This window comes from Sparus aurata, chromosome 8, assembly GCF_900880675.1.
Source record: "Sparus aurata chromosome 8, fSpaAur1.1, whole genome shotgun sequence".
Taxonomy (NCBI): Eukaryota; Metazoa; Chordata; class Actinopteri; order Spariformes; family Sparidae; genus Sparus; species Sparus aurata.
Window position 1 is genome coordinate 1 of NC_044194.1, and position 27,313 is coordinate 27,313.

The following is a 27,313-nucleotide window of genomic DNA, read 5'->3' on the forward strand; positions in this document are numbered from 1 at the left end:
GTACAGGTGGACGGCAGGTACTGGCCCATCCACACTGATTACAAACTACTGTTGCAGGTTCATGTGGTCTGCGCCTGGCTGCAGCAGAGACTGCTGTTTCTCAGAAGACTCAGGACCTCTGATGTAAACCAGGAAGAGCAGCTTCTGTTTTCATGTAGTAGTGGAGGTCTTCCTGTCTGATACAGTAGTATCTCTGATTTTGATGAAGGTTCTCAGTCAACCACGTCATGGTAATTCTGAGGGATTGATTGTAGTCAACTGGACCTGTTTCAGTTTCTTGAAGACATTTCACTTCTCATCCAGTGGCTTATTCAGTTCTGTTTAACTGGAGGGGAGTTTGAAGGCTATTAAACTCTGTGTGGGTGTGCTCTTACAGAGTTGTTAAGGAGTTTTAGAATTGTTAGGGCAACTTGTGGGTCATTGATCCAACCATCCTTCATGTGGGTTACTAGGGCTAGGTGAGCCCAGGTGTGAATAATTGTTACGCAGTCTGGGGAGGGAACTCAGTACAGCATTGTAGGTGGGTGATAAGTAATGTGTTTGGCCACCTCCTCTGTTCAAAGACGGTTGTTCCAGTTTGATATAGATGGATTATTTTACTCCTCTTTCAAACCGTCTGTCTTCTCTGGACAAGATGTTCACACTGTTGTCCTCAGAAGAATTATTTTTCTCCTTCAGATGTCAGTGGACAGCAGAGTCTTGATATGAGGAGTCTGTCCTCCTGTGTTGTGCCATTTGTATATGAAAAGTTTGTTTTGCCTCCCAATGTACAAATCTGTGCAGTCCTGGCTGAATTGAACATCATAAATTACATGACTCTGTTTATGTCTGGGTGTTCTGTCCTCAGGATAGACAAGTTTCTGTTTCAGTGTGTTGGTAGGCTTAAAGTGAACCGGATTTGATGTTTGCCTCTTTATAAGTGTTGCTCCTGGCTTTGCATGATTTATCCAAACATGATTGGTCCTTAAACGACTGTTACTTCAATTAGTGAGAACAGGGCAAATCTTCTGTGTATTCACCTGTGGATCAGTCAGTACTGAACCATCTTGAAAAAGGGGTATGAAGGGGTATACAGGAATCCGACCAATCAAAAATGTGTTTATATTCAGTGTAAAGTTGACATTGATGGCGGTAATCTGCCGCCACACTGCTTATACCTGTGTAGAACTCACCTTGAAGGTCATGATGAGATGTGTGAAGTGAAACTCTGCCTCCAGGTTAAGCTGGATTGTAACGTTCTCAAAACCTGCAGATAGGAAAATGTCAGACAGTTACGGCAATATATAACTGGAATGGCCCTCACTAGAGCGCATACCACAGCAAAGGCCCAACAGTCTCCATTAATTAAATTGAGCCTAATCGAATATCAAAACTCAAATTCACTCTTAACGTTAAACCACTCACAACTACTGAATCTACTAATTCCACTGTTTGTCAACTGGACTAGATATGATGGGGCTTCTTCCAGAGAGCGCCACCAATACATGGTTGTGATGCTAGACTACGCTGCTAATGACCCTGAGGCAGTGGCCTTGAGGAAAGCCTCAGCCAAGCAAATGAAAAGGACGTTTTCCTCCTCTGCAGTAGAGTGGGATTCCATTAAGATTCAGAGTGATTATGGAGCTGCGTGCAGCTGTGAATATTGAATTAAAGTACTAATCAATGTCTAAAGGGTGCGTTGTGAATGCATACATATTAAAAATAACCATCAAACTGTAGAAACACAAACAAGACTTATACTTCCTGAGGTGAGTTCTTTGCTCTTTGGTCTAAAAGAACTGTTTTTGTCTCTTAGCCGATCCTGCTTTAATAAAGTTAGCTGTTCAGTGATCAGTTCATCAGACTGAGGAGGAGTTTATGTCAGACCGCTGACCTCTAACTGACCTCTGAGTTGTGTGTGGTGGTTCTCACCGTTCTCAGACTGCCACCAAGTCTTCAGTCTGTTTGGAGCAAATGTGGTGACGACGTTCTCGATACGATGACCACTCGTCTGATCCGAACGCTCCTCGTATGGCACTGTTGAGTCACACATGAAACACTTCTTCTCCTCCTGGTTAAGGAGAGACAGAGAGGTGAGTGAGTGACTGACTTACTTACTGTAATTGTTTTCGAGCTCCATTAGAAACCTTTACTCTATTCACGATGTGACTCAGAGAAAGACCCTCTAGACAGTTTCTTTTAACTTTTGAATCCTTCTTATATTTCCAGCTTATCTGACGACATGGTCATCAGAGTTTTGGACCCATTGTACATCTAATCTGTTCCTCACGTCAGTTCTGTTCTGTCAGTAATAAATGCTTTAAACTGGCAGTCATGTTTGCCGATCTGTTAGGAATCAGATTCTTATCTTCTACGATTCAAGCTTTTATGTTGTTGATGAAGTTGTGTTGATGGAGTGAAAAGCCTGACAGGAAGTGTGGTGGCTGTGGCTCAGCGGTAGAGCCAACGTCTTGCAATCGGAAAGTCCCTGGTTTAATTCCCATGGTCTGCATGTCAAAGTGTCCTACGGCAAGATACTGAATGCCAAACTGCTCCTTATGTGTTGGTGGGCACCTTGCATGGCAGCCACCACCATCAGTGTGCGAATGTATGTGTTTGTTGTTACTTACATTTACATCATTTATCAGATGCTTTGTCCAAAGTGACTCACAGTAATTCATACAAACTGCAGTTTTATTCTTTAAGTTAAGAATTAATTTGATGTGTCCATCTCATCCTGATTGGACACCTTCAGTTTGACATCTTCTGTTTATTCTCCACAGAAACATCTGGACAAATTTCTGTCTGCTGTTACAGCTCAGTGTTTCCTTATAGGGAGGTGATTTTACACAGGAAACACACACACATAAACACTCAAACACACAGTTTACACAAACTGACTGTCCAGTCAGGTTGAAGCAGTACAGATACACTGCAGTGTTCAAACGGTTATCCTGTGTGTGTGTGTTGTGTCGTGTGTGTGTGGAGTGTGTGTTGTGAGTGTGTGTGTGTTTAATGCTGCCTCAGGTTTGTTAAGAAACATGTAGCTTAGTTGTTTAGTAATGTTAGGATACCACCACTAGGAGGGTTAGGGTTTTTCAGTAAATGTGATGACACAGATCAGACCTTGTTGAAATGAAAGGTTTAAAATCATCACAGACGGAGTTAAAAACTTTGGAGCATTTTAATGAGATCATTGTTGTGAACAGCATTTCAACATGTTACTGAATAAACCTTATTGGACGACAACAAGTAGATTACTAGTTTATTTACCTATCTGTCGTATAATTCAGGTGGTTATTTAACCTGGAGGTGGCTGACGATGCAGAATGGTTCAGCCGCTTCAGTCCACAGGTAGAGGTGGATGACAGTTGGTGGGCTCGGCCAATCAGAAGGTCTCCTGTTGCCGGGTAACAGCTGCCCTCTGTGCACATGTCACTGAGCTCTGGGAGGCTGAGGTCATCTTGGGCCCGCCCACTGACACCCACCCCTCATGCGCACAGGTAAACACCTGCAGAGCTGAGAGCAGAGGCGCTTGTTGTGAAAGTCTGAACCAGAGGTAAACATCAGCCGTTTTTGTTGGAACAATAAACAAGCCTGAAGAAGAATCCCTGACTTAACAAGATGTTAACCACCGTCGTTAGACGTGTTTTGCTGTAAGGTTAAATATTGTCAAGAGCCTCACTGTGGTCAAACTTCACTGTTTAGCCTGACTGTGTTTAACCTGACGGTGTTTAACCTGACTGTGTTAGCCTGACTGTGTGTTAGCCTGACTGTGTTTAACCTGACTGTGTTTAGCCTGACTGTGTTTAGCTGGACTGGTGTTTAGCCTGACTGTGTTTAGCCTGACTGTGTCTACAACCTGACTGTTTAGCCTGACTGTGTTTAGCCTGACTGTGTTTAGCCTGACTGTGTTTAGCCTGACTGTGTTTAACCTGACTGGTGTTAGCCTGACTGTGTTAGCCTGACTGTGTTTAGCCTGACTGTGGTTTAACTTGACTGTTAGCCTGACTGTGTTTAGCCTGACTGTTTAACCTGACTGTGTTTAGCCTGACTGTGTTTAGCCTGACTGTGTTTAACCTGACTGTTTAGCCTGACTCTGTTTAGCCTGACTCTGTTTAGCCTGACTGTGTTTAGCCTGACTGTGTTAAGCCTGACTGTGTTTAGCCTGACTGTTTAGCCTGACTGTGTTTAGCCTGACTGTGTTTAGCCTGACTGTGTTTAACCTGACTGTTTAGCCTGACTGTGTTTAACCTGACTGTTTAACCTGACTGTGTTTAGCCTGACTGTGTTTAACCTGACTGTGTTTAGCCTGACTGTGTTTAGCCTGACTGTGTTTAACCTGACTGTGTTTAGCCTGACTGTGTTTAGCCTGACTGTGTTTAACCTGACTGTGTTTAGCCTGACTGTGTTTAGCCTGACTGTGTTTAACCTGACTGTGTTTAGCCTGACTGTGTTTAGCCTGACTGTGTTTAACCTGACTGTTTAGCCTGAACTCTGTTTAGCCTGACTCTGTTTAGGCCTGACTGTGTTTAGCCTGAACTGTGTTTTAGCCTGACTGTGTTTAGCCTGACTGTTTAGCCTTACTGTGTTTAGACCTGACTGTTGTTTAGCCGACTGTGTTTAACCTGACTGTTTAGCGTAGCCTACTGTGTTTAGCCTTACTCTGTTTTAGCATGGACTGTTTTAGCCTACTGTGTTTTAGCCTGACTGTGTTAGCCTGACTGTGTTTAAAAACCTGACTGTGTTTAGCCTGACTGTTTTAACCTGACTGTTTAGCCATGACTCTGTTTAGCCTGACTCTGTTTAGCCTGACTCCTGTTTGCCTGACGTGTGTTAGCCTACTCTGTTTAGAGCCTGCTCTGTTTAACCTGACTGTGTTTAGCCTGACTGTGTTTAAACACCTTACGGTTTAGCCTGACTCTGTTTAGCCCTGACTCGTGTTTAGCCTGACTCTGTTAACCTGACTCTGGTTAACCTGACTGTGTTTAGCCTGACTGTGTTTAACCTGACTGTTTAGCCTGACTCTGTTTAGCCTGACTCTGTTTAGCCTGACTCTGTTTAACCTGACTCTGTTTAGCCTGACTGTGTTTAGCCTGACTGTGTTTAGCCCGACTCTGTTTAGCCCGACTCTGTTAAGCCCGACTCTGTTTAGCCCGACTGTTTAGCCCGGCTCTGTGTAGCCCGGCTGTGTTTAGCCCGGCTCTGTTTAGCCCGACTCTGTTAAGCCCGACTCTGTTTAGCCCGGCTGTGTTTAGCCCGGCTGTGTTTAGCCCGGCTGTGTTTAGCCCGGCTCTGTGTAGCCCGGCTCTGTGTAGCCCGGCTCTGTTTAGCCCGACTGTGTTTAGCCTGCAGATGTCAGATAAATCCAGAATGAGGTGTTGAAGCTGTTTGATTGACAGGTCGGCTTGAACAACACCAACCAAGAAGAGTTTTTCACACTATGTAAACAACGTAAACAAACAGACCATCAGACAGATGATTGGATGTTTCTGTACAGGTTTTAAAATATTCTTATTGTCAGATCCTGACTGATCAGCTCAGACACTGAGGATAGTGTGTGTGTGTGTGTGTGTGTGTGTGTGTGTGTGTGTGATCACTGATCCACACACAGTTTCACTCACAGATGACTGAAGCAGAGATTAAATCAGAGTCTAACTAATCAATCAAACCGATCTGTTATCAGATTTCTCCGCTGATCTCTGGTTTCACTAGTTTCATCTCAAATTCTCTTCAGCACGTTTATCTTGCATTTGGCAGGTTTTGGACAAAACTCTTCTGAAAGTAATTTTTCACATGAATAAAATAATTAATTATGAATTAAATACCTTTCCACATTTATAGTACACACTTGTGTGTGTTTCAGTGAAAATCAGCAAAATCAAAAACATTTCTTCAACATCTTTGAGCTTCAGAGAATGATTATCATTATTAATAAGATTGTGGACGCAAATGTTCTTGACACGATGCCGAGGAAGACGGAGGAAAAAAAGATCGTTTTCGTCCGTGTGGACGAGCCCCAAGATTCAGTTTAACGGAGAAATTCAACTTTTAGTTTACAAACAAAAGAAATCAAACTTCATTAAACGGACATGAATTCTTTTGATAAAGGAAAATGAAGATATTATGTATTAAAGTATTAAAGTAATCAAGTATCCGGTGTGAAACTCACCGAACAGCACCGCAAGCTGAAGCTCCAACATGCCGCAGATTCTCAGGCTGATCCTCGGAGACAAAAACTGCTGCAGACCTGAAACCAAGAAAGCTGCACTTTAAACTTCTGCGGGAACTTTTCAAACACAAAGATGATCAAACTCTTCAAACACAAAGATGATCAAACTCTTCAAACACAAAGACGATCAAACTCTTCAAACACAAAGATAATACAGTGTTTTAACATAAAGACAATAAAACGTTTCAAACCTTCGGACCTTGTAATCCGCCTCCGTTCAGACCGAGTGAACCTCCTGAAAACCCGCAGACCACCAACATCTCCTCAGAGGCGGACCCCGCCTCCTCAGTCCACCGGCACCGACACCTCCGGACGACACATCCGGGGTGACTTTCAAAATAAAAATGTACGTCTATCGAGATGATTTATTCTGTGCACCAACAAACAGAAACGTTAGAAATAAAATAAAAAACATAAAATATATTTATTTTTAAATGTCTGAAATAATTTTCATGAATCCACAACTGGAGAGAAATCAAAGAGGGAAGTCTTTTAGTGATTTTATTATGATTGATTGATTGATTGATTGCATCACAAATCAATGTTTCTGTATGGATTGTTTAGATTTAGATTGATGAATAATACTTTAATCGTTTTTTCTTTAGCTTTTATAAACAGTCATCGTTGAACTTTTTTCACTTTCAACCACGAAAAGATCAGTTGTAAAAAAAAACAACCTGAATAAATCACAAACAATAATGTTTGTGCATTTACTGTTTATGGAAAAGTGACGACTCAACTGCTTCACACACAAAATTAAATAGATTTTAAATTAATACAGCTTTTTGAGAAAATAATCCTATCAATCAACAAACACATAAAAAACATGATTTTAAAGCTCGTTTTAACACAAACATTCTGAACCCCACCGTCACATGCTTTTATTCTGAAAACAGTCTTACCTCACTTCCTGAGTCTGACCGCTTCTTCAATCACCAATATATGGCCAAAAGTATGTGGACGACTTCTTCACAGTGTTTGTCTGGTTCCAGTCTTAGCTGAGTGACGTCAAGTCACGAGTGTGTGTCCGTGAGTGTGTGTGTGTGTGTGTGTGTGTGTGAGTGTGGTTATTTCCTTGTGTCTTTATGTGAAACTCAGTTCAGAACTTGAAAACTGGTCAGATAAGAGACCCCCCCCCCCCCCGAGCCAGCCTCCACAGACAAAGACATTCCTGACCCCCCAGACACACACACACACACACACTCACCCCTCCCCCAAACCTCACCTGCAACAACAAAGGAGGAGGTGTGTGTGTGTGTGTGTGTGTGTGTGCGTGGGAATCTGACCCCCCACCTGAAAACATCTGAAGACTCATTCAGTGCCTCGGTGCATTCTGGGTAATGACTGTGAACATGTGGAGGCCTGCAGACCCAAGAAGCTCTCAGCCAATCAGAGATTAGCACATCCGTCTGACCCCCCCCCCCCCCCCCCCCCCCCCCCCCCCCCACACACACACTCTGAGGCAGTCTGCAATTAAAACTCTGATCCAAAGAGCAAAAGAACCACCACAAAAAAGAACCACAAAAGTATTTCACAGAGTAGAAGTACACCAGTACAGGAGGAATGACTACACTACACATTTTTGAAGTTGAATCATTAGCAGTACAATGTAATGATAATAATAATAATCATAAGAAATGTGCACAAAGTGAGTCTGTGTATATATTTCATACATTTTATAAATCAGAAGTTTTTTGGTGAGAAAAGAAATTCAAACTTTTCAAATCGACAGAATCACTAAAATGTTTGAGAGTCTGTAAAATGTTGTGACGTCGGCTACAGATGAAGGCTGCTGCTGTTCTCTTTGGAACATTTATCAACATGTAGATGTTCTTAAATTCAGTGAGCTGAATGAGCTTGTAGCAGCCCATCTGCAGTGTACTCATGGATGTAATAGATTACTCTGATGCTGCAGACTCTCAGAGGAGTCTTTGCTCTCTGATTTCTAAGAGGATTTGTAGACGTTTACCCAGACGGACATCAGCGATGATGATGTCATCAGGAAGTGATGACAGATTCACACTGAATCTGTTTCACCCGGGCTAAATTCAGTCAAATTCACGAGGAGCTTGTTGGTCCTGTCTGAATGGAGCTTCAGACATATCTAAACCGCAGCAAATGAGAATAAATAATAAATGTTCAACAAATCAAATCACCCTCTGGTCAAATTGGTCATCAACATGTGAACCAGCTTCATTTTAAACTTGGACTGAACTGCTTGCTGTTCAGTAACATAACGTGTCACAGCCTGATAGATCTTCTGTCTGTGGCATAAAAACACATCATGAGCCATGAAATACCAACAATGAATCCACTGCTGACAATAGTTCAACATTATCATTAACATTATATTTAGTAAACAGTTGGTTAATGTCAGTCATCATCTCATCAGTCAAGTCCAGTAAACAGCAGAAAAACACACAGGTGAGTTAAATATAAACAGAAGGTGAGTTTTTTTTTTAAACTTTCATGTTTGAGCATCTATGTGAAACGTGTTATTAATCTTTGAATTTATTAGACAGAAAATATTAGAGAGTCTTAATGATTTTTACAGCAGACAGTTCATTCAAAACTATTTGGTGCATTTTATTGTGAAAAATAACTAAATTCTCATTATTAATTTCAAATGAAAATAAAAGCATGTTGAAAATGTAAAACAGTGGGTCCACATGGACGAAATCTCTAACGTGCTAAAGTTTAATGAGTGTTACTGAATTAGTTATTCAGAGTGACAGTGAGAAAGTAAAGATCAATAATCATCTGAAAATAAAACATCAGAAGTGCGTCGATGTTCATCGGGAACAACAAGGGTCCAAAACTAGAACCCTCAGGAACGCCTCATTCAACACATCATCAATACACCTATAAACTAATCAACTTATAAACCAGTACTCATCGGGATTCAACAGTGTTTTAAGTATTTAAATGGCATTTTATGTCTTAAAATGAAATATATAAAAACACCAGACTGATCCTAAACATGGTCATGTTTGCAGTACTCTGTAGTATTTATGAAGTACAGCTGACGTATCCTTCGGCTCGTTTGGAGATTTCTTTTCGAAGTGAATCCACTGTCTCCAACAACGTGGATACTTCGGCTGCTTTGTCTTCTTTTCTCCTGATCAGCTGATGGATCTTCTCCTCTAGGTCTGACAACATAGAAAACAAAAGACATACTTCACTACTGCACATGCTACTACTAAAGGTAATAGTGCAGTACAAATGATGCTGACACTTCTGTGAATCCCACTGTTCCTAGGGTTAGGGTTAGTTTTCCTACAATACCTGTCGTAAGGAGCTTAATATCAATACTACATTAATATAACATACTGCATTATTATGAGCATAATATTATCTAGTATTAATACTACCTTTTATCTGTCTGAGTTTGTCCTCCACCTGTCTCTTCATCCTCTCCACCTCCTCCGTGATGTTCTTCAGTCGTTCTCCAGCTCCACTCTGATCCGTCTCATTCTCATTTTTCTGCTTCAGAAGCTCAAACAGCTTCGTCACATTGTCCAGATCCTGTTGGACACAGTCAGTGAAAACACTGTTATCGTAAAGACTAGTAGTAGTCTGTGTGTGTGTCTGTAGTCTGTGTGTGTGTGTGTGTCAGTAGTCTGTGTGTGTGTGTGTGTCAGTAGTCTGTGTGTGTGTGTGTGTGTGTGTGTGTGTGTCAGTAGTCTGTGTGTGTGTCTGTAGTCTGTGTGTGTGTGTGTGTGTGTCAGTAGTCTGTGTGTGTGTGTGTGTGTCAGTAGTCTTACTGTCTGTGTGTCAGTAGTGTTGTTTAACACGGCGTCTGCAGTCTCTCCGGCGTCTCTCGCCATCTGTCGGTTCTGTTCTGTTTTCTTCTTCAGGGCGTCGATCTCGTCCTTCAGAGCTTCAGCTCGGCGATCCATCAGCTTTGTTTCGATGTCGTCCATTTTGTCTTTAATCTGAAACAGGACAGAAAATAAATCATCAGGCAGGGCTGAGGTCAGGTGATATTTGGAATATTAGAAATTTCATGGATCTTCACGTCTTGGACTCGATCTCTGGTCATGTCTCTGTCCCCGCTGGCTGCTTCCAGGTTGTCGTTGGCTTTGTCCTGAGCTTTCTCTGCTTCATAAATGTTCCTGGTGATCTCTGTCACATCAATGTTCTTCGTCCGCTCCCTAAAAACAGAAAACACAGGATTTCTCCATGAAGAAATCAGGACTCTGTGTTTGAGTTAAAGTTCTGTGTTTTAGTGTAATATTTCAACGTTTCTGGTTTTAGAGAACTGACAGATGGTGAGTGTTCTGTCATGTTTTCAGATACTGACTTAAGCTCCTGAGCTTTCTGCAGCAGGTCCTGGCCCGTCTTGGCGTGCTCCTCAAGGTTACTCAGGTTGTCCTGGGAATTGGAGGCGTTGGACAGCAGATTATTGATGTCATTGATCATTGATCGAATCTGATCAGGTGATCGTGGCAGCTGGATGTCGAGAACAGTTCGGGCCATTTTTTCGATGTCTTCTGGAGGAACCATCTCATCTGTCAGGGCCGGAACAGAAATGTAATGTCTCAGATATTGAAGTATAATATCAGTACTTGTGTTGCCTTGTTAATATCGTTTAAGTCATTAAATCTGCTGAGAGCATTGTCTTCGTTTTAGCTAACTTCCGCTTTGCAGTTAGCAGTCCCCTCCCTCCTCTCTTTGATTTCTGACTTGGAGCTCAGAAATACAACATCATGAGAACCTCGAGGAGAGGCAGCAGCTGAACACTCACCCATCAGATAGTCTTTGACTCGCTGGATAAGCTCCTTGGTTTTCTTCTTCTCTCTCTCGAAGGAGTCCATGTTGTCGTTAATCCGGTCCTGCAGCTCTTTGGCTTGGTCTTTGGTATCCTGAGCCGCCTGTTGGGCATCATTGATCTGACGGAAGAAACACGAACATTTATAAAGAGTGAAACAGTGAAGTCTTGTTGATGTTATCAACAGGGGCTGAACTGTACTCAGAATAAAGAAAAAGCCTGAGCTTCAGGTACTGATCGTCCTGTCTGTAATGTCACAAGATATTTGTGTTGATCAGCGTGAACCTGCCTTGTTGTTGGACTCCTGCAGTCTGGACGGGAGTGTGATGAGTTGCTCATTCGCTCTGTCTGCCATCTCTGAAGCCTTCTGACTCACAGGAACTGCTCCATCACAGTCTGGTCCTCCACATCTTCTCTTTCCAAGATCCAGAACACACAGAGCTCCAGCACATCCTGAGCAGTCCTCCAGACCTGCTGCTCCACAGACCTGCATCAGACCACAACACAGACCTGCATCAGACCACCACACAGACCTGCATCAGACCACAACACAGACCTGCATCAGACCACCACACAGACCTGCATCAGACCACCACACAGACCTGCATCAGACCACCACACAGACCTGCATCAGACCACACACAGACCTGCATCAGACCACCACACAGACCTGCATCAGACCACCACACAGACCTGCATCAGACCACCACACAGACCTGCATCAGACCACCACACAGACCTGCATCAGACCACCACACAGACCTGCATCAGACCACAACACAGACCTGCATCAGACCACCACACAGACCTGCATCAGACCACCACACAGACCTGCATCAGACCACCACACAGACCTGCATCAGACCACCACACAGACCTGCATCAGACCACCACACAGACCTGCATCAGACCACCACACAGACCTGCATCAGACCACCACACAGACCTGCATCAGACCACCACACAGACCTGCATCAGACCACCACACAGACCTGCATCAGACCACCACACAGACCTGCATCAGACCACCACACAGACCTGCATCAGACCACCACACAGACCTGCATCATACCACCACACAGACCTGCATCAGACCACCACACAGACCTGCATCAGACCACCACACAGACCTGCATCAGACCACAACACAGACCTGCATCAGACCACCACACAGACCTGCATCAGACCACCACACAGACCTGCATCAGACCACCACACAGACCTGCATCAGACCACCACACAGACCTGCATCAGACCACCACACAGACCTGCATCAGACCACCACACAGACCTGCATCAGACCACAACACAGACCTGCATCAGACCACAACACAGACCTGCATCAGACCACCACACAGACCTGCATCAGACCACCACACAGACCTGCATCAGACCACCACACAGACCTGCATCAGACCACCACACAGACCTGCATCAGACCACCACACAGACCTGCATCAGACCACCACACAGACCTGCATCAGACCACACACAGACCTGCATCAGACCACCACACAGACCTGCATCAGACCACCACACAGACCTGCATCAGACCACCACACAGACCTGCATCAGACCACCACACAGACCTGCATCAGACCACCACACAGACCTGCATCAGACCACAACACAGACCTGCATCAGACCACCACACAGACCTGCATCAGACCACCACACAGACCTGCATCAGACCACCACACAGACCTGCATCAGACCACCACACAGACCTGCATCAGACCACCACACAGACCTGCATCAGACCACCACACAGACCTGCATCAGACCACCACACAGACCTGCATCAGACCACCACACAGACCTGCATCAGACCACCACACAGACCTGCATCAGACCACCACACAGACCTGCATCAGACCACCAACACAGACCTGCATCAGACCACCACACAGACCTGCATCAGACCACCACACCGACCTGCATCAGACCACCACACAGACCTGCATCAGACCACCACACAGACCTGCATCAGACCACCACACAGACCTGCATCAGACCACACACAGACCTGCATCAGACCACCACACAGACCTGCATCAGACCACCACACAGACCTGCATCAGACCACCACACAGACCTGCATCAGACCACCACACAGACCTGCATCAGACCACCACACAGACCTGCATCAGACCACCACACAGACCTGCATCAGACCACCACACAGACCTGCATCAGACCACCACACAGACCTGCATCAGACCACCACACAGACCTGCATCAGACCACCACACAGACCTGCATCAGACCACCACACAGACCTGCATCAGACCACCACACAGACCTGCATCAGACCACAACACAGACCTGCATCAGACCACCACACAGACCTGCATCAGACCACCACACAGACCTGCATCAGACACCACACAGACCTGCATCAGACCACCACACAGACCTGCATCAGACCACCACACAGACCTGCATCAGACCACCACACAGACCTGCATCAGACCACAACACAGACCTGCATCAGACCACCACACAGACCTGCATCAGACCACCACACAGACCTGCATCAGACCACCACACAGACCTGCATCAGACCACCACACAGACCTGCATCAGACCACCACACAGACCTGCATCAGAACCACCACACAGACCTGCATCAGACCACCACACAGACCTGCATCAGACCACCACACAGACCTGCATCAGACCAGCCATCAGAACACAGACCTGCATCAGACCACCACACAGACCTGCAATCAGACCACAACACAGACCTGCATCAGACCACCACACAGACCTGCATCAGACCACCACACAGACCTGCATCAACCACCACACAGACCTGCATCAGACCACCACACAGACCTGCATCAGACCACCACACAGACCTGCATCAGGACCACCAACACAGACCTGCATCAGACCACCACAACAGACCTGCATCAGACCACCAACACAGACCTGCATCAGACCACCACACAGACCTGCATCAGACCACCACACAGACCTGCATCAGACCACCACACAGACCTGCATCAGACCACCACACAGACCTGCATCAGACCACCACACAGACCTGCATCAGACCACCACACAGACCTGCATCAGACCACAACACAGACCTGCATCAGACCACCACACAGACCTGCATCAGACCACCACCACAGACCTGCATCAGACCACCACACAGACCCTGCATCAGACCACCACCACAGACCTGCATCAGACCACCACACAGAACCTGCATCAGACCACCACACAGGACCTGCATCAGACCACAACACAGACCTGCATCAGACCACCACACAGACCTGCATCAAGACCACCACACAGACCTGCATCAGAACCCACCACACAGACCTGCATCAGACCACCACACAGACCTGCATCAGACCACCACACAGACCTGCATCAGACCACCACACAGACCTGCATCAGACCACCACACAGACCTGCATCAGACCACCACACAGACCTGCATCAGACCAACCACACAGACCTGCATCAGACCACCACACAGACCTGCATCAGACCACCACACAGACCTGCATCAGACCACCCACACAGACCTGCATCAGACCACCACACAGACCTGCATCAGACCACAACACAGACCTGCATCAGACCACACACAGACCTGCATCAGACCACACACAGACCTGCATCAGACCACCACACAGACCTGATCAGACCACCACACAGACCTGCATCAGACCAACCACACAGACCTGCATCAGACCACACACAGACCTGCATCAGACCACCACACAGACCTGCATCAGACCACCACACAGACCTGCATCAGACCACCACACAGACCTGCATCAGACCACCACACAGACCTGCATCAGACCACACACAGACCTGCATCAGACCACCACACAGACCTGCATCAGACCACCACACAGACCTGCATCAGACCACCACACAGACCTGCATCAGACCACCACACAGACCTGCATCAGACCACCACACAGACCTGCATCAGACCACCACACAGACCTGCATCAGACCACCACACAGACCTGCATCAGACCACCACACAGACCTGCATCAGACCACCACACAGACCTGCATCAGACCACCACACAGACCTGCATCAGACCACCACACAGACCTGCATCAGACCACCACACAGACCTGCATCAGACCACCACACAGACCTGCATCAGACCACCACACAGACCTGCATCAGACCACCACACAGACCTGCATCAGACCACCACACAGACCCTGCATCAGACCACCACACAGACCTGCATCAGACCACCACACAGACCTGCATCAGACCACCACACAGACCTGCATCAGACAACCACACAGACCTGCATCAGACCACCACACAGACCTGCATCAGACCACCACACAGACCTGCATCAGACCACCACACAGACCGCATCAGACCACCACACAGACCTGCATCAGACCACCACCACAGACCTGCATCAGACCACCACACAGACCTGCATCAGACCACCACACAGGACCTGCATCAGGACCACCACACAGACCTGCATCAGACCACCACACAGACCTGCATCAGACCACCACACAGACCTGCATCAGACCACCAACCACAGACCTGCATCAGACCACCACACAGACCTGCATCAGACCACCACACAGACCTGCATCAGACCACCACACAGACCTGCATCAGACCACCACACAGACCTGCATCAGACCACCACACAGACCTGCATCAGACCACCACACAGACCTGCATCAGACCACCACACAGACCTGCATCAGACCACCACACAGACCTGCATCAGACCACCACACAGACCCTGCATCAGACCCACACACACAGACTGCATCAGACCACCACACAGACCTGCATCAGACCACCACACAGACCTGCATCAGACCCACCACACAGACCTGCTCAGACCACCACAAAGACCTGCATCAGACACACACAGACCTGCATCAGACCACACACCAGACCGTGCATCAGACCACCACACAGACCTGCATTCAGACCACCACACAGACCTGCATCAGACCACCACACAGACTGCATCAGACCACACAACAGACCTGCATCAGACCACCACACAGACCTGCATCAGACCACCACACAGACCTGCATCAGACCACCACACAGACCCTGCATCAGACCACACACACAGGACCTGCCTCAGACCACCACAAGACCTGCATAGACCCCCCCCCAGACTGCATCAGACACCACACGACCTGCATCAGACCACCACACAGACCTGCATCAGACCACCACACAGACCTGCATCAGACCACCACACAGACCTGCATCAGACCACCACACAGACCTGCATCAGACCACCACACAGACCTGCATCAGACCACAACACCAGACCTGCATCAGACCACCACACAGGACCGCATCAGACCACCACAACAGACCTGCAATCAGACCACCCCACAGACCCTGCATCAGACCACCCCACACACAGACCTGCATCAGACCACCACACAGACCTGCATCAGACCACCACACAGACCTGCATCAGACCACCACACAGACCTGCATCAGACCACCACACAGACCTGCATCAGACCACCACACAGACCTGCATCAGACCACCACACAGACCTGCATCAGACCACCACACAGACCTGCATCAGACCACCACACAGACCTGCATCAGACCACCACACAGACCTGCATCAGACCACCACACAGACCTGCATCAGACCACCACACAGACCTGCATCAGACCACCACACAGACCTGCATCAGACCACCACACAGACCTGCATCAGACCACCACACAGACCTGCATCAGACCACCACACAGACCTGCATCAGACCACCACACAGACCTGCATCAGACCACCACACAGACCTGCATCAGACCACACACAGACCTGCATCAGACCACCACACAGACCTGCATCAGACCACCACACAGACCTGCATCAGACCACCACACAGACCTGCATCAGACCACCACACAGACCTGCATCAGACCACCACACAGACCTGCATCAGACCACCACACAGACCTGCATCAGACCACCACACAGACCTGCATCAGACCACCACACAGACCTGCATCAGACCACCACACAGACCTGCATCAGACCACCACACAGACCTGCATCAGACCACCACACAGACCTGCATCAGACCACCACACAGACCTGCATCAGACCACCACACAGACCTGCATCAGACCACCACACAGACCTGCATCAGACCACCACACAGACCTGCATCAGACCACCACACAGACCTGCATCAGACCACCACACAGACCTGCATCAGACCACAACACAGACCTGCATCAGACCACCACACAGACCTGCATCAGACCACCACACAGACCTGCATCAGACCACCACACAGACCTGCATCAGACCACCACACAGACCTGCATCAGACCACCACACAGACCTGCATCAGACCACAACACAGACCTGCATCAGACCACCACACAGACCTGCATCAGACCACCACACAGACCTGCATCAGACCACCACACAGACCTGCATCAGACCACCACACAGACCTGCATCAGACCACCACACAGACCTGCATCAGACCACAAGTGCCTCATTGACCTCATTTACCACGTGTGTGATCATGTATGATCAATATTCACTGACCTCGTGAAATGATTACTGTTCATTTTCTAATTGATCACTTTATGGTTAGTGGTCATTTCATTAGGTCACGTGGTTCATACTGACCTTTCGGTTGAGGTCGACCACGCTGAGCTCTTTGACCTTCTTCTCCAGTGGTGCCAGGTCTCCTCTGCTGCTGCACATGCTCAGTTTGTGTTTGACTTCCTGTCTGGTGTCCATGGAAACCTCCACAGCTTTGTTAGCATTTCTCACTCTCTTCTCTTCTGACATGAAGGCTCTATGAAGCTTCTTGATCTCATCCAGCATCTCTACGACAGGATCAGAGGACAGTTCAAACAAAAACCAAAGACGAAGTACAGACGGTCGGACAGCATCACAGTGGGTTCTGAGAGAAAGCATTAATTAACAGATTCAAGACTTTCTGTAGGTTCGGTTCAGGAGAATCTGAGCTTCTTCTTCAGTTTCTGATGTATGAAAATAAAATGATGCTTCTGTGTTTCTAAAAGAATTCATCACTGAAGTCTTCAGCTGATCAAATGGTTTCTGACAGATTTTTAAAACTGGATTAAACTGAACTCTGAGCTCCAGTGTGTCCTGATCCTGAACATGACTTCAGTTCATCTGACCGGACATGAAACAGACTGCAGGTAGACCAGGAAAACTGTTTAAATATGATATTAGTTAAATATGATATTTATAATGATGTCACTCTTCCTTTATCTGTGCTCTGATCTGAACTTCTCTAAGGTGACCATAACCCTCTCTGTTCTCCCTGCGTCTGTCTTCAACATGGCAGAAAGAGAAACCTGCAGATTTGGACGTGGGAGCACTCATGACAATAGGTGAGCATATAATCTTGTTCCAGATAAAACAAGTCTGAATGCAGCATTTTTTAACTTCTTTCTTTTAGTAATTCTAAAGAACAACTTCTTTGTACCCTCCACGTCTTCATCTTCACTGTCCGGATCTTCAGACACTTTTTGCTTCAGGTTGTTCAGCAGCTTCTTGAACTCCAGATGAATATTGTCGATTTCAGCGTTGAGGAGAGGAGACGGGTCGATCAGGATCACATTCGGGTCGGTGGCGTCTTTAAGCTTCCTGTGAATAAAGACATTTTTTTTTTTAAATGTAAGATCTACTGCAGTCACACAAGAAGACATAACATATAACCCAGTGATTTAATGTAACGGCATCAGGACAGGACAGACTGTCACTTAACAGAAGATCTGTCATCAAAACATCTAAACTCACTTCATCCTCATGACTTGTTGATCCCTGCATACATTCCTCCTTTTATTCTAAATATTCTGTCTGAAGTCTGACTGAAACTGAAAGCAACACAAAGAAGTTCATCAAAGAAGAACACCTGAACAGGTACGCGTTGAACTGCAATGGACTTCATAAATGTGATCATAAATGTGATCAGTCTACAATCTGTCATTTGATTGGTGCAATGTTTGTGTGGGCGGGCACTAATATTTTGTCGTATGACTTCAGTTGGCGCAGATCCGCAGATGTTTGTTTCGTTCAATGTAAACGCGGCAGCAGCAGCAGAGGTTTGACTCCATACAGGAGCTGATGTTACTGGTCTGAGTTCAGTGAATGATGCACATCTTCAACAGCAGAGAACCGACAGATCAATGAGGAAGATCATCAGCATCCCAGTCTGATCATATTGATAATCTCGTCCTCCGTTTAGAGAAACAACGAGCTGTGTTCAGCCGTGTGATGAGATTATAAGTCTTGTGGAGGTGAGCGTGGTCGAGGCACGGCATCGGGAGAAGACAGAGGTGGAGAGGGCTCGGGAGAGCAGCGCCAGGTGAGTGAATGGCCAGCTGGCACCTGTTTATTAATCACGGTCTCCCTTTGATTACTGTAGCATGCTGGACCTTAGAGATGTAGAGGAGAGCAGACAGAGAAAGCTGACGAAACGCACGAGCTTCAATCTGTCCCTGGAGTCCATTACTTTGTCCTAGTGGTATGAGCTTAATAAAAGAGGCTTAAATCCAGAACTGTGTGCGTGCAGGTTACCGAGATAACTCGGTTTAGCACGGGAAAGGCTACAAGAATGTGTTGAAGAGATCTCAAAATGAACTCAGTTCACCCAAAACAGATGACTCATATCTGCAGAACTCACCCGATCATCGCACACAGTCTCTCCACCTTCTCCACCTTTGGCAGGGACAGTCCTGTCAGGTTGGAGAGGCTGTCCAGCTTGGAGTGCATCTCCAGCATCCCTTGTCGGCGGCGACTGTTTCCAGGCCACAGGTTGTCGCTGTGGTGAGGGATGAAGGTTCTCATCATTAGGGCGGCTCGCTGGACGTCGGTGACATCTTCGGTCCAGAGTGCGGTGCAAGGGTGGCACTGCCTGCAGGCTGGAAAGGTTGAGTCGTAACCGGGTGCACACTCGTCACAGAAAATACCCGTGACTCCAATCCGACAGATACATTCGCCGGTTTCTGGGTCACATGATGGACGCTCGGTTCCCTCCATGTTACAGTCACAAGCTGAGAACAAGATGTGAATTTATTGACAACAACCTTAAATTATGTGCCATAAAAGGGTTAAAAACATTGTATTTGTGTCTTCACTCACAGATACACTGCAGGTCTGGATTCCCAAAGTGATTCTCTCCACATTCATCACACTGTCTTCCTCCAAATTCAGAACGACACGGACACTGTCCTGTCACCTGTGCACATCACCAATTCAATCAATAACTGTTCAATCATCAACTGTTCATCTACTTATTCTACAGTGTGTCTCTGTCACACCTATCTTTTGTCTCTTACTCTGAAACACTGATCTGGAAATGCACTTTATGCTAATAAATAAACAAATGAATAAATAGACAAGTAAATTAAAAGCTTTACATAGTTGTGGTGTTGCAGAAAGTAGCAGCACTCTGACACTGCAGGTTGTTTTTCAGTCAGTTTTGTATTCGAGCTCACGTCTATGTGCATGACAGTGGCAGTCTCTCTTTAAAACGGCTTTGGTGGTTTAGTGAGAAGTTTTTGTTCCCCCTACAACAGGTCTTGCTGGGTGACTTGATCTTAAACATTACTTTCAGGTGGGTGCTCTGTGTTTGTTTCCTGTGTGTAATTACAGTTGTGTTTTTTTAGATTTTAATCACAAAAAATGTAAAATAGTCAGCCATACAACTACTTGTCCTAGTAGCTGACTCTCTCCTCTGCTCTGCTCTCCAGATATGAAAATCAATGGTAGCTGTAATGAATCTACCCAGATCAATGCAGACTGTACACCTGAGTCTGAGCCTGCTAACGTCCTGTTTAGTCCTCTTTCAACTTGAATGTTGATAAAATTATTTAATGGTAAATGTAATTTTCTTTCTAAATATTCCTGGACCGAACAGATCAAATTCTGATGGAGAAACATATCATTCCACTGCAGTTCATCCACCACTGCTCCTTTCACATTGTAAACTTGTGTGAAAAAGTCTGTTCTTGCAGCCTCGGGAGATCATAAATTATCAACTCCAACCCACATCATGCAAGAACAGGGGTTCAGGACGCAGAGTGGGTGTGACAGAGGCAACGTTCGGCCTCTGTAGGAGGTGTAAAAGTTTTTTTAAAGGTAAAGTGTTTCCATAGTTGCTTTAAAATTAAACCTTCCAACATTTTTCACTTGAATCAGAACACAGAAACTTTGGCTAATAATTGCAGAACTCTGTGGGTGGAGGTCGTGCCTTGTTGCAGATGTTGGAGAAAGAGTTAACAGGATCACAGCTGCATGGCTGGCACCCCGACACTCCGCCCAGGTTCCAGTATCCGTCCTCACACTCGTCACACAGGACGCCTTCCACCCCAGTCCTGCAAGGACATTGTCCTGTCCTTGAGTCACAGAAACAGGGACTCCCCAGAGGACACTGAGTCACTTCAGTCCCCCGTCGGTCACAGGAGCATTCTGGGAAACACACAGTATATTATATAAATAACATTTCAGTCTTCTGTTAACTGTTGAGGTTGAAAGAAAGAAACTCCATGTTAACATTGAGATGGAACGTTGCATCGTAATCCTGGGAGCAAAACCTGCTCCTGCTAGAGTCGTCCGAGGCGAAGGGTCATGCGGGCTGCTGATTTTTAAGATTTATGATACAAGTGACTGAGCCCCGTCACCGACAACAGGAGACCCTCCCTCCTGGAGCCAGGCCTCAGACAGAGGCTTGAGTCCAAACTATGGGCATGGCTAGTGTGACGTCAGGAATTGTTAGGAATCACTTCCGTGTCCATTCTCATTTTTAGGTCACGTAAACAACAATGGCTACGGCACTGGAACCGGTCACCTTTTATACAGTGACAGCCTACTTTACTGACTTCCCAAAGTCTGTTCAGAAGGGTCTTAACTCCTATAATTCAAATAGGGTAATAACAGTTAGTTCAATGTCAGGTGGAATCCAGGGAAAGTCCAGGCCTCTATGAAAAAAAAAGCTACCGTGTTGAGGTGGGAAAGTAAGTTAGCTTTGTTTTTTTCAGCGTAACATACAACTTTACACGTTTTGCTCATGTAAATAGTGTTACAACACACCGGGAATCTCTTAAAAACATAGCTAGACAGGTTAGTGAATTTAGGGTTGGAAGCTAGCGCTAGCGATCTAATGTAAACACAGGCTGTGCATTGCTGATCGTCCTTTAGCTGTCTTAGGGTTTGATGAGGGTTAGCTAGCTAAGTTGTTTTCACTCAGGTACACAATGAGGGACAGGAGGTCAAGGTCAAAGTACCTGTTCTTGTGCTATCGGGAGGGCCAATTGTCACCATGTAGCAGCCCTGCTGATTTAGGCTGAAAAGAACTTAACCCGCACAGATGTCGAGTGTGTGTGGAAGAGGGCCCCGGCACCCACAACAGATGAGGTCACAGCGAAGAGGGTGTCTGTGATTGCACCTTCCACATCTCAAGGTCAGTACTTACATTAATTCAGAGTTTTCAATCATGATTGCAGTTTTATTATTACAGAAAAATCATGATCCTAACCCAAGTTCTCTTTGAATACTAAAAGCTAAGCCCTGTCTGGCTTTAGTGTTATACATGAATGGTGATGTTACTGACAGCAGTTATGTGAGACAGGAGATGGTTTCAAGTGAGAACACTGTAATCTATTTTATTAACCCTTTTATGCTATTATTTCAGCTGGAACTAAACGACCTGTCACCCAGAGAATGAACACTGAACTCCTTGGCACAGCTGGGCCGTTTTACAGGTCTGGGTTGGATTATGGCACCAGAAACACCTCAGGTTTGACTTCTGTCCTTTGTATTTTTGATTTGTCACGTCCTGCTATATCAGAAATATGACAAGTACACTACATTAAATCAGTTACATTAGCTATGTTTGATTGAGTTATCCCACCACACTCCATTTTCCACTGATGATAAATTCAATTTGACATACCCATAGATATAAACCATTGCAAATCAGACATCAAACTGTTCACACTTTGAATGTGTTTTGTTTGTACTGTGTTGCCAAAAAACATATGTGGTCCATGTCTTACTGAACATCATTGACCAACATTTTCTGTCGAGTTCATGACATTTGTCTGTTTGACTTCAAATTTAGACCGTCCCTCACAAGACCTTTGATGGGGTAGTGACCAGCCCAGGTTATGGCAATGCAGAGGACAAAGCTCTGTATGTGCTTTCATCGCTTTCTGTCAGCCCACAAGAGAAAGAAGCCATTGAGAGAGCCACAGTTGGGCAAACTAAGAATGCCTTATGGTAATGATACATACAAAGATGGTCTTTATTGATTTTAGGTGTACACAGCATTGACTACCTTTCTCTCAATTAGTGCTGGAAACATCCCTGTGTGCTACATGGACAAAATGCACCTGTGTTGCAAGTGGCATGAGGTTAACTGTTATGGTTTTCTTTTAACAGGATGGCATATCGCCAGAAGAGAATCACAGCCAGCAACTTTGGTTTGGTGTTGGCAGCAGTGAAGCGGAACTCTTACCCTCCTTCGTTATTCAAAACCCTGCTTGGCCAATACAACCTCAAACAAGGATCTCATGTAAGTGGTGGGCACTAAGTGATTTTAATTGAAGCATACTTCTATACATATAATTGTATGTATTAGAAAAGACTAAATAAAAACATGAATATACAAATAATTAATAATACTACTATGTCAATGTTATGCCTAGAGTATAGGAATGCATACTACATCCAGTTAAATTTTGTAGTATGCAAAGCCACCACTTTTGTGTCGTTTAGTTAAACGTATGCGATACGGAATGCAGGGATAGTCTTCAAGATTACACCTTTTTCCTTCCCTGCCCCCAGGCTGGTGATTGGGGAATCCTCCATGAGCCAAAGGCAAAGCAGGAATACATGGAGAGCACTGGCATGACCATCCAGGAGAGGGGAGTGTTCCTTTCTGACAGCGGCCTGCTCGGTGGCTCTCCAGATGGGACGGTGGCCGATGACTTAGTCATTGAGGTGAAATGTCCCTATTCAGCTAGAATCAAAACCAACCTGCAGGCAGCGGAGAGAAAGGACTTTTTTCTAGAACTGGATGAAGTCACTGACTTACTGAAGCTCAAGCAAACCCACAACCACTGGCATCAGATTCAGGGCAATCTGCACCTGACAGGAGCCAACGGTTGTCATCTTGTGGTGTGGACTCCTCTTGACCTTGTAATCCTGCTCATCCATAAAGACCCAGCATGGGCTAACAACATTAACATTCTAGAAACATTTTATAAGGATTGTTTCCTTCCTCGCATTCTGTCAGAAATGTAAAATGGTTAGTGTATTGACCCTGCATTCGTGACCTGTTCTAGTGCAGGATTTCATTCTGCTACCAAGGTATTTATCAAATCACCATTTATATTTTTCTACTGTGTGGTCTTCCATATTTTGTTGCGCTTGCTTTGAACCAGGCGATTGTATCAAGAGGAATCAAATGGAAATGTTTGTATTCACAGTTAACAATAAACTGACTGGGAGTGGGAGCAACTGTGTGAAGACTCATTTTTGTCTGCTAGTTCAGCTTGTTTTGTACCTAGCCTGTCAAAGTGTATGTCCAAGTAGTTCCCTCAATTATTCATCCAACTGATGGTGGCTTAAACTGAATGATTTTGATGTGACAGACAAAAATATAGACATAAGTAAGACATGAGTAAAACAATGACATTTATTTTTAAGGATTTTCACTTTTACCATTGTTCTAATGCTTTAAGCAAGGACACTTGGAAATGTTGTGACAGACAATTCATGCTATTTCACGGAGAATGGGCTTCTGTAAATTTGTAAGACAAATACATACTTTTAGGATCTTGTTGGCATGCTTCTTATACTGATATGGGATGTAGGTCAAAATGTCGAACGTTTTCAGACGTTGTATGGAACGCTCCACGTGGATCCTTGCACTGGCAACAAGTCTGTTGTGGTTAACTTCCTGCGCTGTGAATTGTCCATTGACAAGGAACGTTGGGATGTTCAGTGAAACTCCCTCAGGCAAAATGTCACGAATAGTGAATCCCTTGTCTGCCATCACCGTGTTGCCTGGTTGTAGCTGTTGGAGTACTCCGCAGTCAGCTGTTATCGCCTTGTCCGAGGTACTTCCACCATATAGGTCACTGGCAAAGGTTATAACTCCATTGGGAGCCACACCGATCGGAGCTTTAAGTGTGGTGCGTCCTTTGTAATGACTGTACAGATGACTCTGGGTGTCCAATCTTTCTGTGTTGGAGACGGCCACTTCAGTACAGTCAATCCGACAGTCGGGAAATGGCTGAAAGCAAACTGGCAGGGATGTTTGGTTCTTGACTCTGGAGGGGATGTTGTTTTCCATCATGCCAACATACAAAATTTTATACAGTGCACTGCTGATGGTGGTGAAGATGTTGGTGACTGTGGCACGGCAGCAATTAAACCTTGTTGCAAGGACAATTTAGTCGGAGCTTCATCAAAGTCAGGAGTAGCTGATCGATAAGGGGCATAATTTGGACATTCCAATCAAAGTGATACTGGAGATCAAATTTGGAGAGAAGGGCTTCCAAAAAGAGGACAGTGGCAGCATCTGGCAAGCCAGTGTAGTAATTGACTTTATCAGGGTGGGAGGATATTTGAGTAAATGAAAATGTTTGTTTTTGTTTCTCTCATTCAAGTTTCAATTGGTCATTTTCTTTTCTCAGCATATCATTCTCTACTTCAAGCACCACGACACTTGAGGTGCCAGGGGTCTGTGTAGCTATGTCAAGATGGTTTGGACCTGGTTTAGCTGCTCCTTCATCCTCCACGCTTGCAGGGACCATTCCTTTTTTACGTTTGGTGGGGGTGTGGTCGGGGAAAGCTTTTCCAGCATTCCACGCAAACCGTGTTGGTCCAGCTGCTTTGCTCACAGACCCTCAGCGACTGCGCCCCCTGCCCCCCCCTTGTGCACATCACTGCCTTGAAAGGCTCGCCGGCGGGCAAAGTTTACATAAAAAGGTCAGATTTTTCCCACCTGGATCATCACTGACCTTTTCATGAAACTGTTTTAAGTAATCATACGAAGATGCTGTATTAATGGTGGAGGCAGAGTCTGAGGTAGTGCTGCTGCGTTCATTTGTTTTTGTCTCCATGCTTAGCATGTTGATGACGCATGCGGCGGTGCGACTCTGCGGTGGCTGGTGTTGCCAGATGGGTGATTTTCCGCACATATTAAGGCCTGTTCACGGTGTGTTTTAACCAGGTTTTCGCCTGGAAGGCTTTGTGGAAATCTGGCACTCTCTCGAACAAAGTTAAACTGTGAGAGAGCGCCGTTCATAAACGCCAGAATGAACACGTTCACAATAACGTTCAGCAGGCAGAATACAGTACGTTCAGTTCACGTTCGCCCAAAATATGAACGAGTTCATGAACAATCGTTCACTGAACGCGTTCAGGCACAACACTGATTACTGGTAGCAGTTCAAGAAGGATAAAGATAACCTTGAAAGCACTTCGAAGTTCTGGCAAAAGAAACAAAGCTAGCACTTGCCAGTAGTACCTAGCTAGTAACGTTTGGCTAGCTAGTAACCGCTAGTCTGTTATTATTGTTCATTATTTGAGATCCAACTTACCGTATCAACTTCAGCCATCTCTTCTCCTCTTTTTCATCGAGGGGAAATCGGTAATAAGAGATGGTTTTGTTAACATCGTTTCGGTTATTACAACACGGGACACAGCACTGCCCCATTTTACCCATAGACAGTAGAAGAAACCGTTAGAATGTTAGCGAATGGACACGGAAGTGGCTTTTGGATATGATGACGTAGCGTCTAGCCAAGCCCATAAAAAATAAAGAGTTTCAACTCTCAGACAATGCATGCTAGGAAGTCACCCCTTCCTTACAGAAACTTAACATACTAAGTAACAACTGTGCCTACTGTCCTCAAACAGCACACCTGGTGGTAAGGAGCTGTTACCACGGTTACACAGGACTCAAGGTGTACTGTATCTTTGGTGGAAACACATCTTCAGTCAGTCAGGCAGTGGGAAAGCAGCCGGACCGCCACCTGTCTTTACCTTTGCAGTCCTGGTCCAGGGCGTTGCCGTAGTAACCAGGTTTGCAGTCTTGGCAGCGTGGTCCAAACGTGTTGTGGAGGCAGCGCAGGCATTCTCCCGTCAGGCCGTCGCAGGCGTTGCGGTCTCCCAGCTCGATGTTGTTGTTGCAGGGACACTCCTCACAACTGGCACCTGGCAATGCCAGGTTGCCATAGAAACCAGGGCTGCATCTGTCGCACCGTAGACCTGTAAGAGTCACGAGGGGACTTTTTGAAAAAAATATTATATAAATATAT

At 45.9% G+C, this 27,313-nt stretch overlaps 2 protein-coding genes across 2 annotated transcripts in view; both read right to left on the reverse strand.

The window, feature by feature from the left end:
* Positions 1 to 1,172: 1,172 nt before the first annotated feature.
* On the reverse strand, positions 1,173 to 3,444 carry LOC115586090 (laminin subunit beta-1 variant-like; the record flags this gene model as incomplete). The annotated part of the gene is given in 4 exon segments (XM_030424854.1): positions 1,173 to 1,246; positions 1,912 to 2,050; positions 3,286 to 3,317; positions 3,320 to 3,444. Coding segments are annotated over 4 exon segments (339 nt in total), but the record flags the coding sequence as incomplete, so codon positions are not given.
* A 5,097-nt stretch (positions 3,445 to 8,541) lies between these two features.
* The window catches only part of lamb4 (laminin, beta 4), a 43,440-nt gene continuing 24,668 nt past the window's right edge, over positions 8,542 to 27,313 (reverse strand). The window contains exons 23-35 of the mRNA XM_030424571.1: positions 27,039 to 27,263; positions 21,235 to 21,452; positions 20,124 to 20,220; positions 19,666 to 20,035; positions 18,466 to 18,626; positions 17,634 to 17,836; positions 11,272 to 11,469; positions 10,959 to 11,103; positions 10,515 to 10,722; positions 10,230 to 10,365; positions 9,976 to 10,146; positions 9,583 to 9,736; positions 8,542 to 9,360 (exon numbers count right to left, since the gene is read on the reverse strand). Coding sequence (XP_030280431.1) covers positions 9,221 to 9,360; positions 9,583 to 9,736; positions 9,976 to 10,146; positions 10,230 to 10,365; positions 10,515 to 10,722; positions 10,959 to 11,103; positions 11,272 to 11,469; positions 17,634 to 17,836; positions 18,466 to 18,626; positions 19,666 to 20,035; positions 20,124 to 20,220; positions 21,235 to 21,452; positions 27,039 to 27,263 — 2,426 coding nt within the window. The 3' untranslated portion in view covers positions 8,542 to 9,220. The remainder of the gene's footprint in view (positions 9,361 to 9,582; positions 9,737 to 9,975; positions 10,147 to 10,229; positions 10,366 to 10,514; positions 10,723 to 10,958; positions 11,104 to 11,271; positions 11,470 to 17,633; positions 17,837 to 18,465; positions 18,627 to 19,665; positions 20,036 to 20,123; positions 20,221 to 21,234; positions 21,453 to 27,038; positions 27,264 to 27,313) is intronic.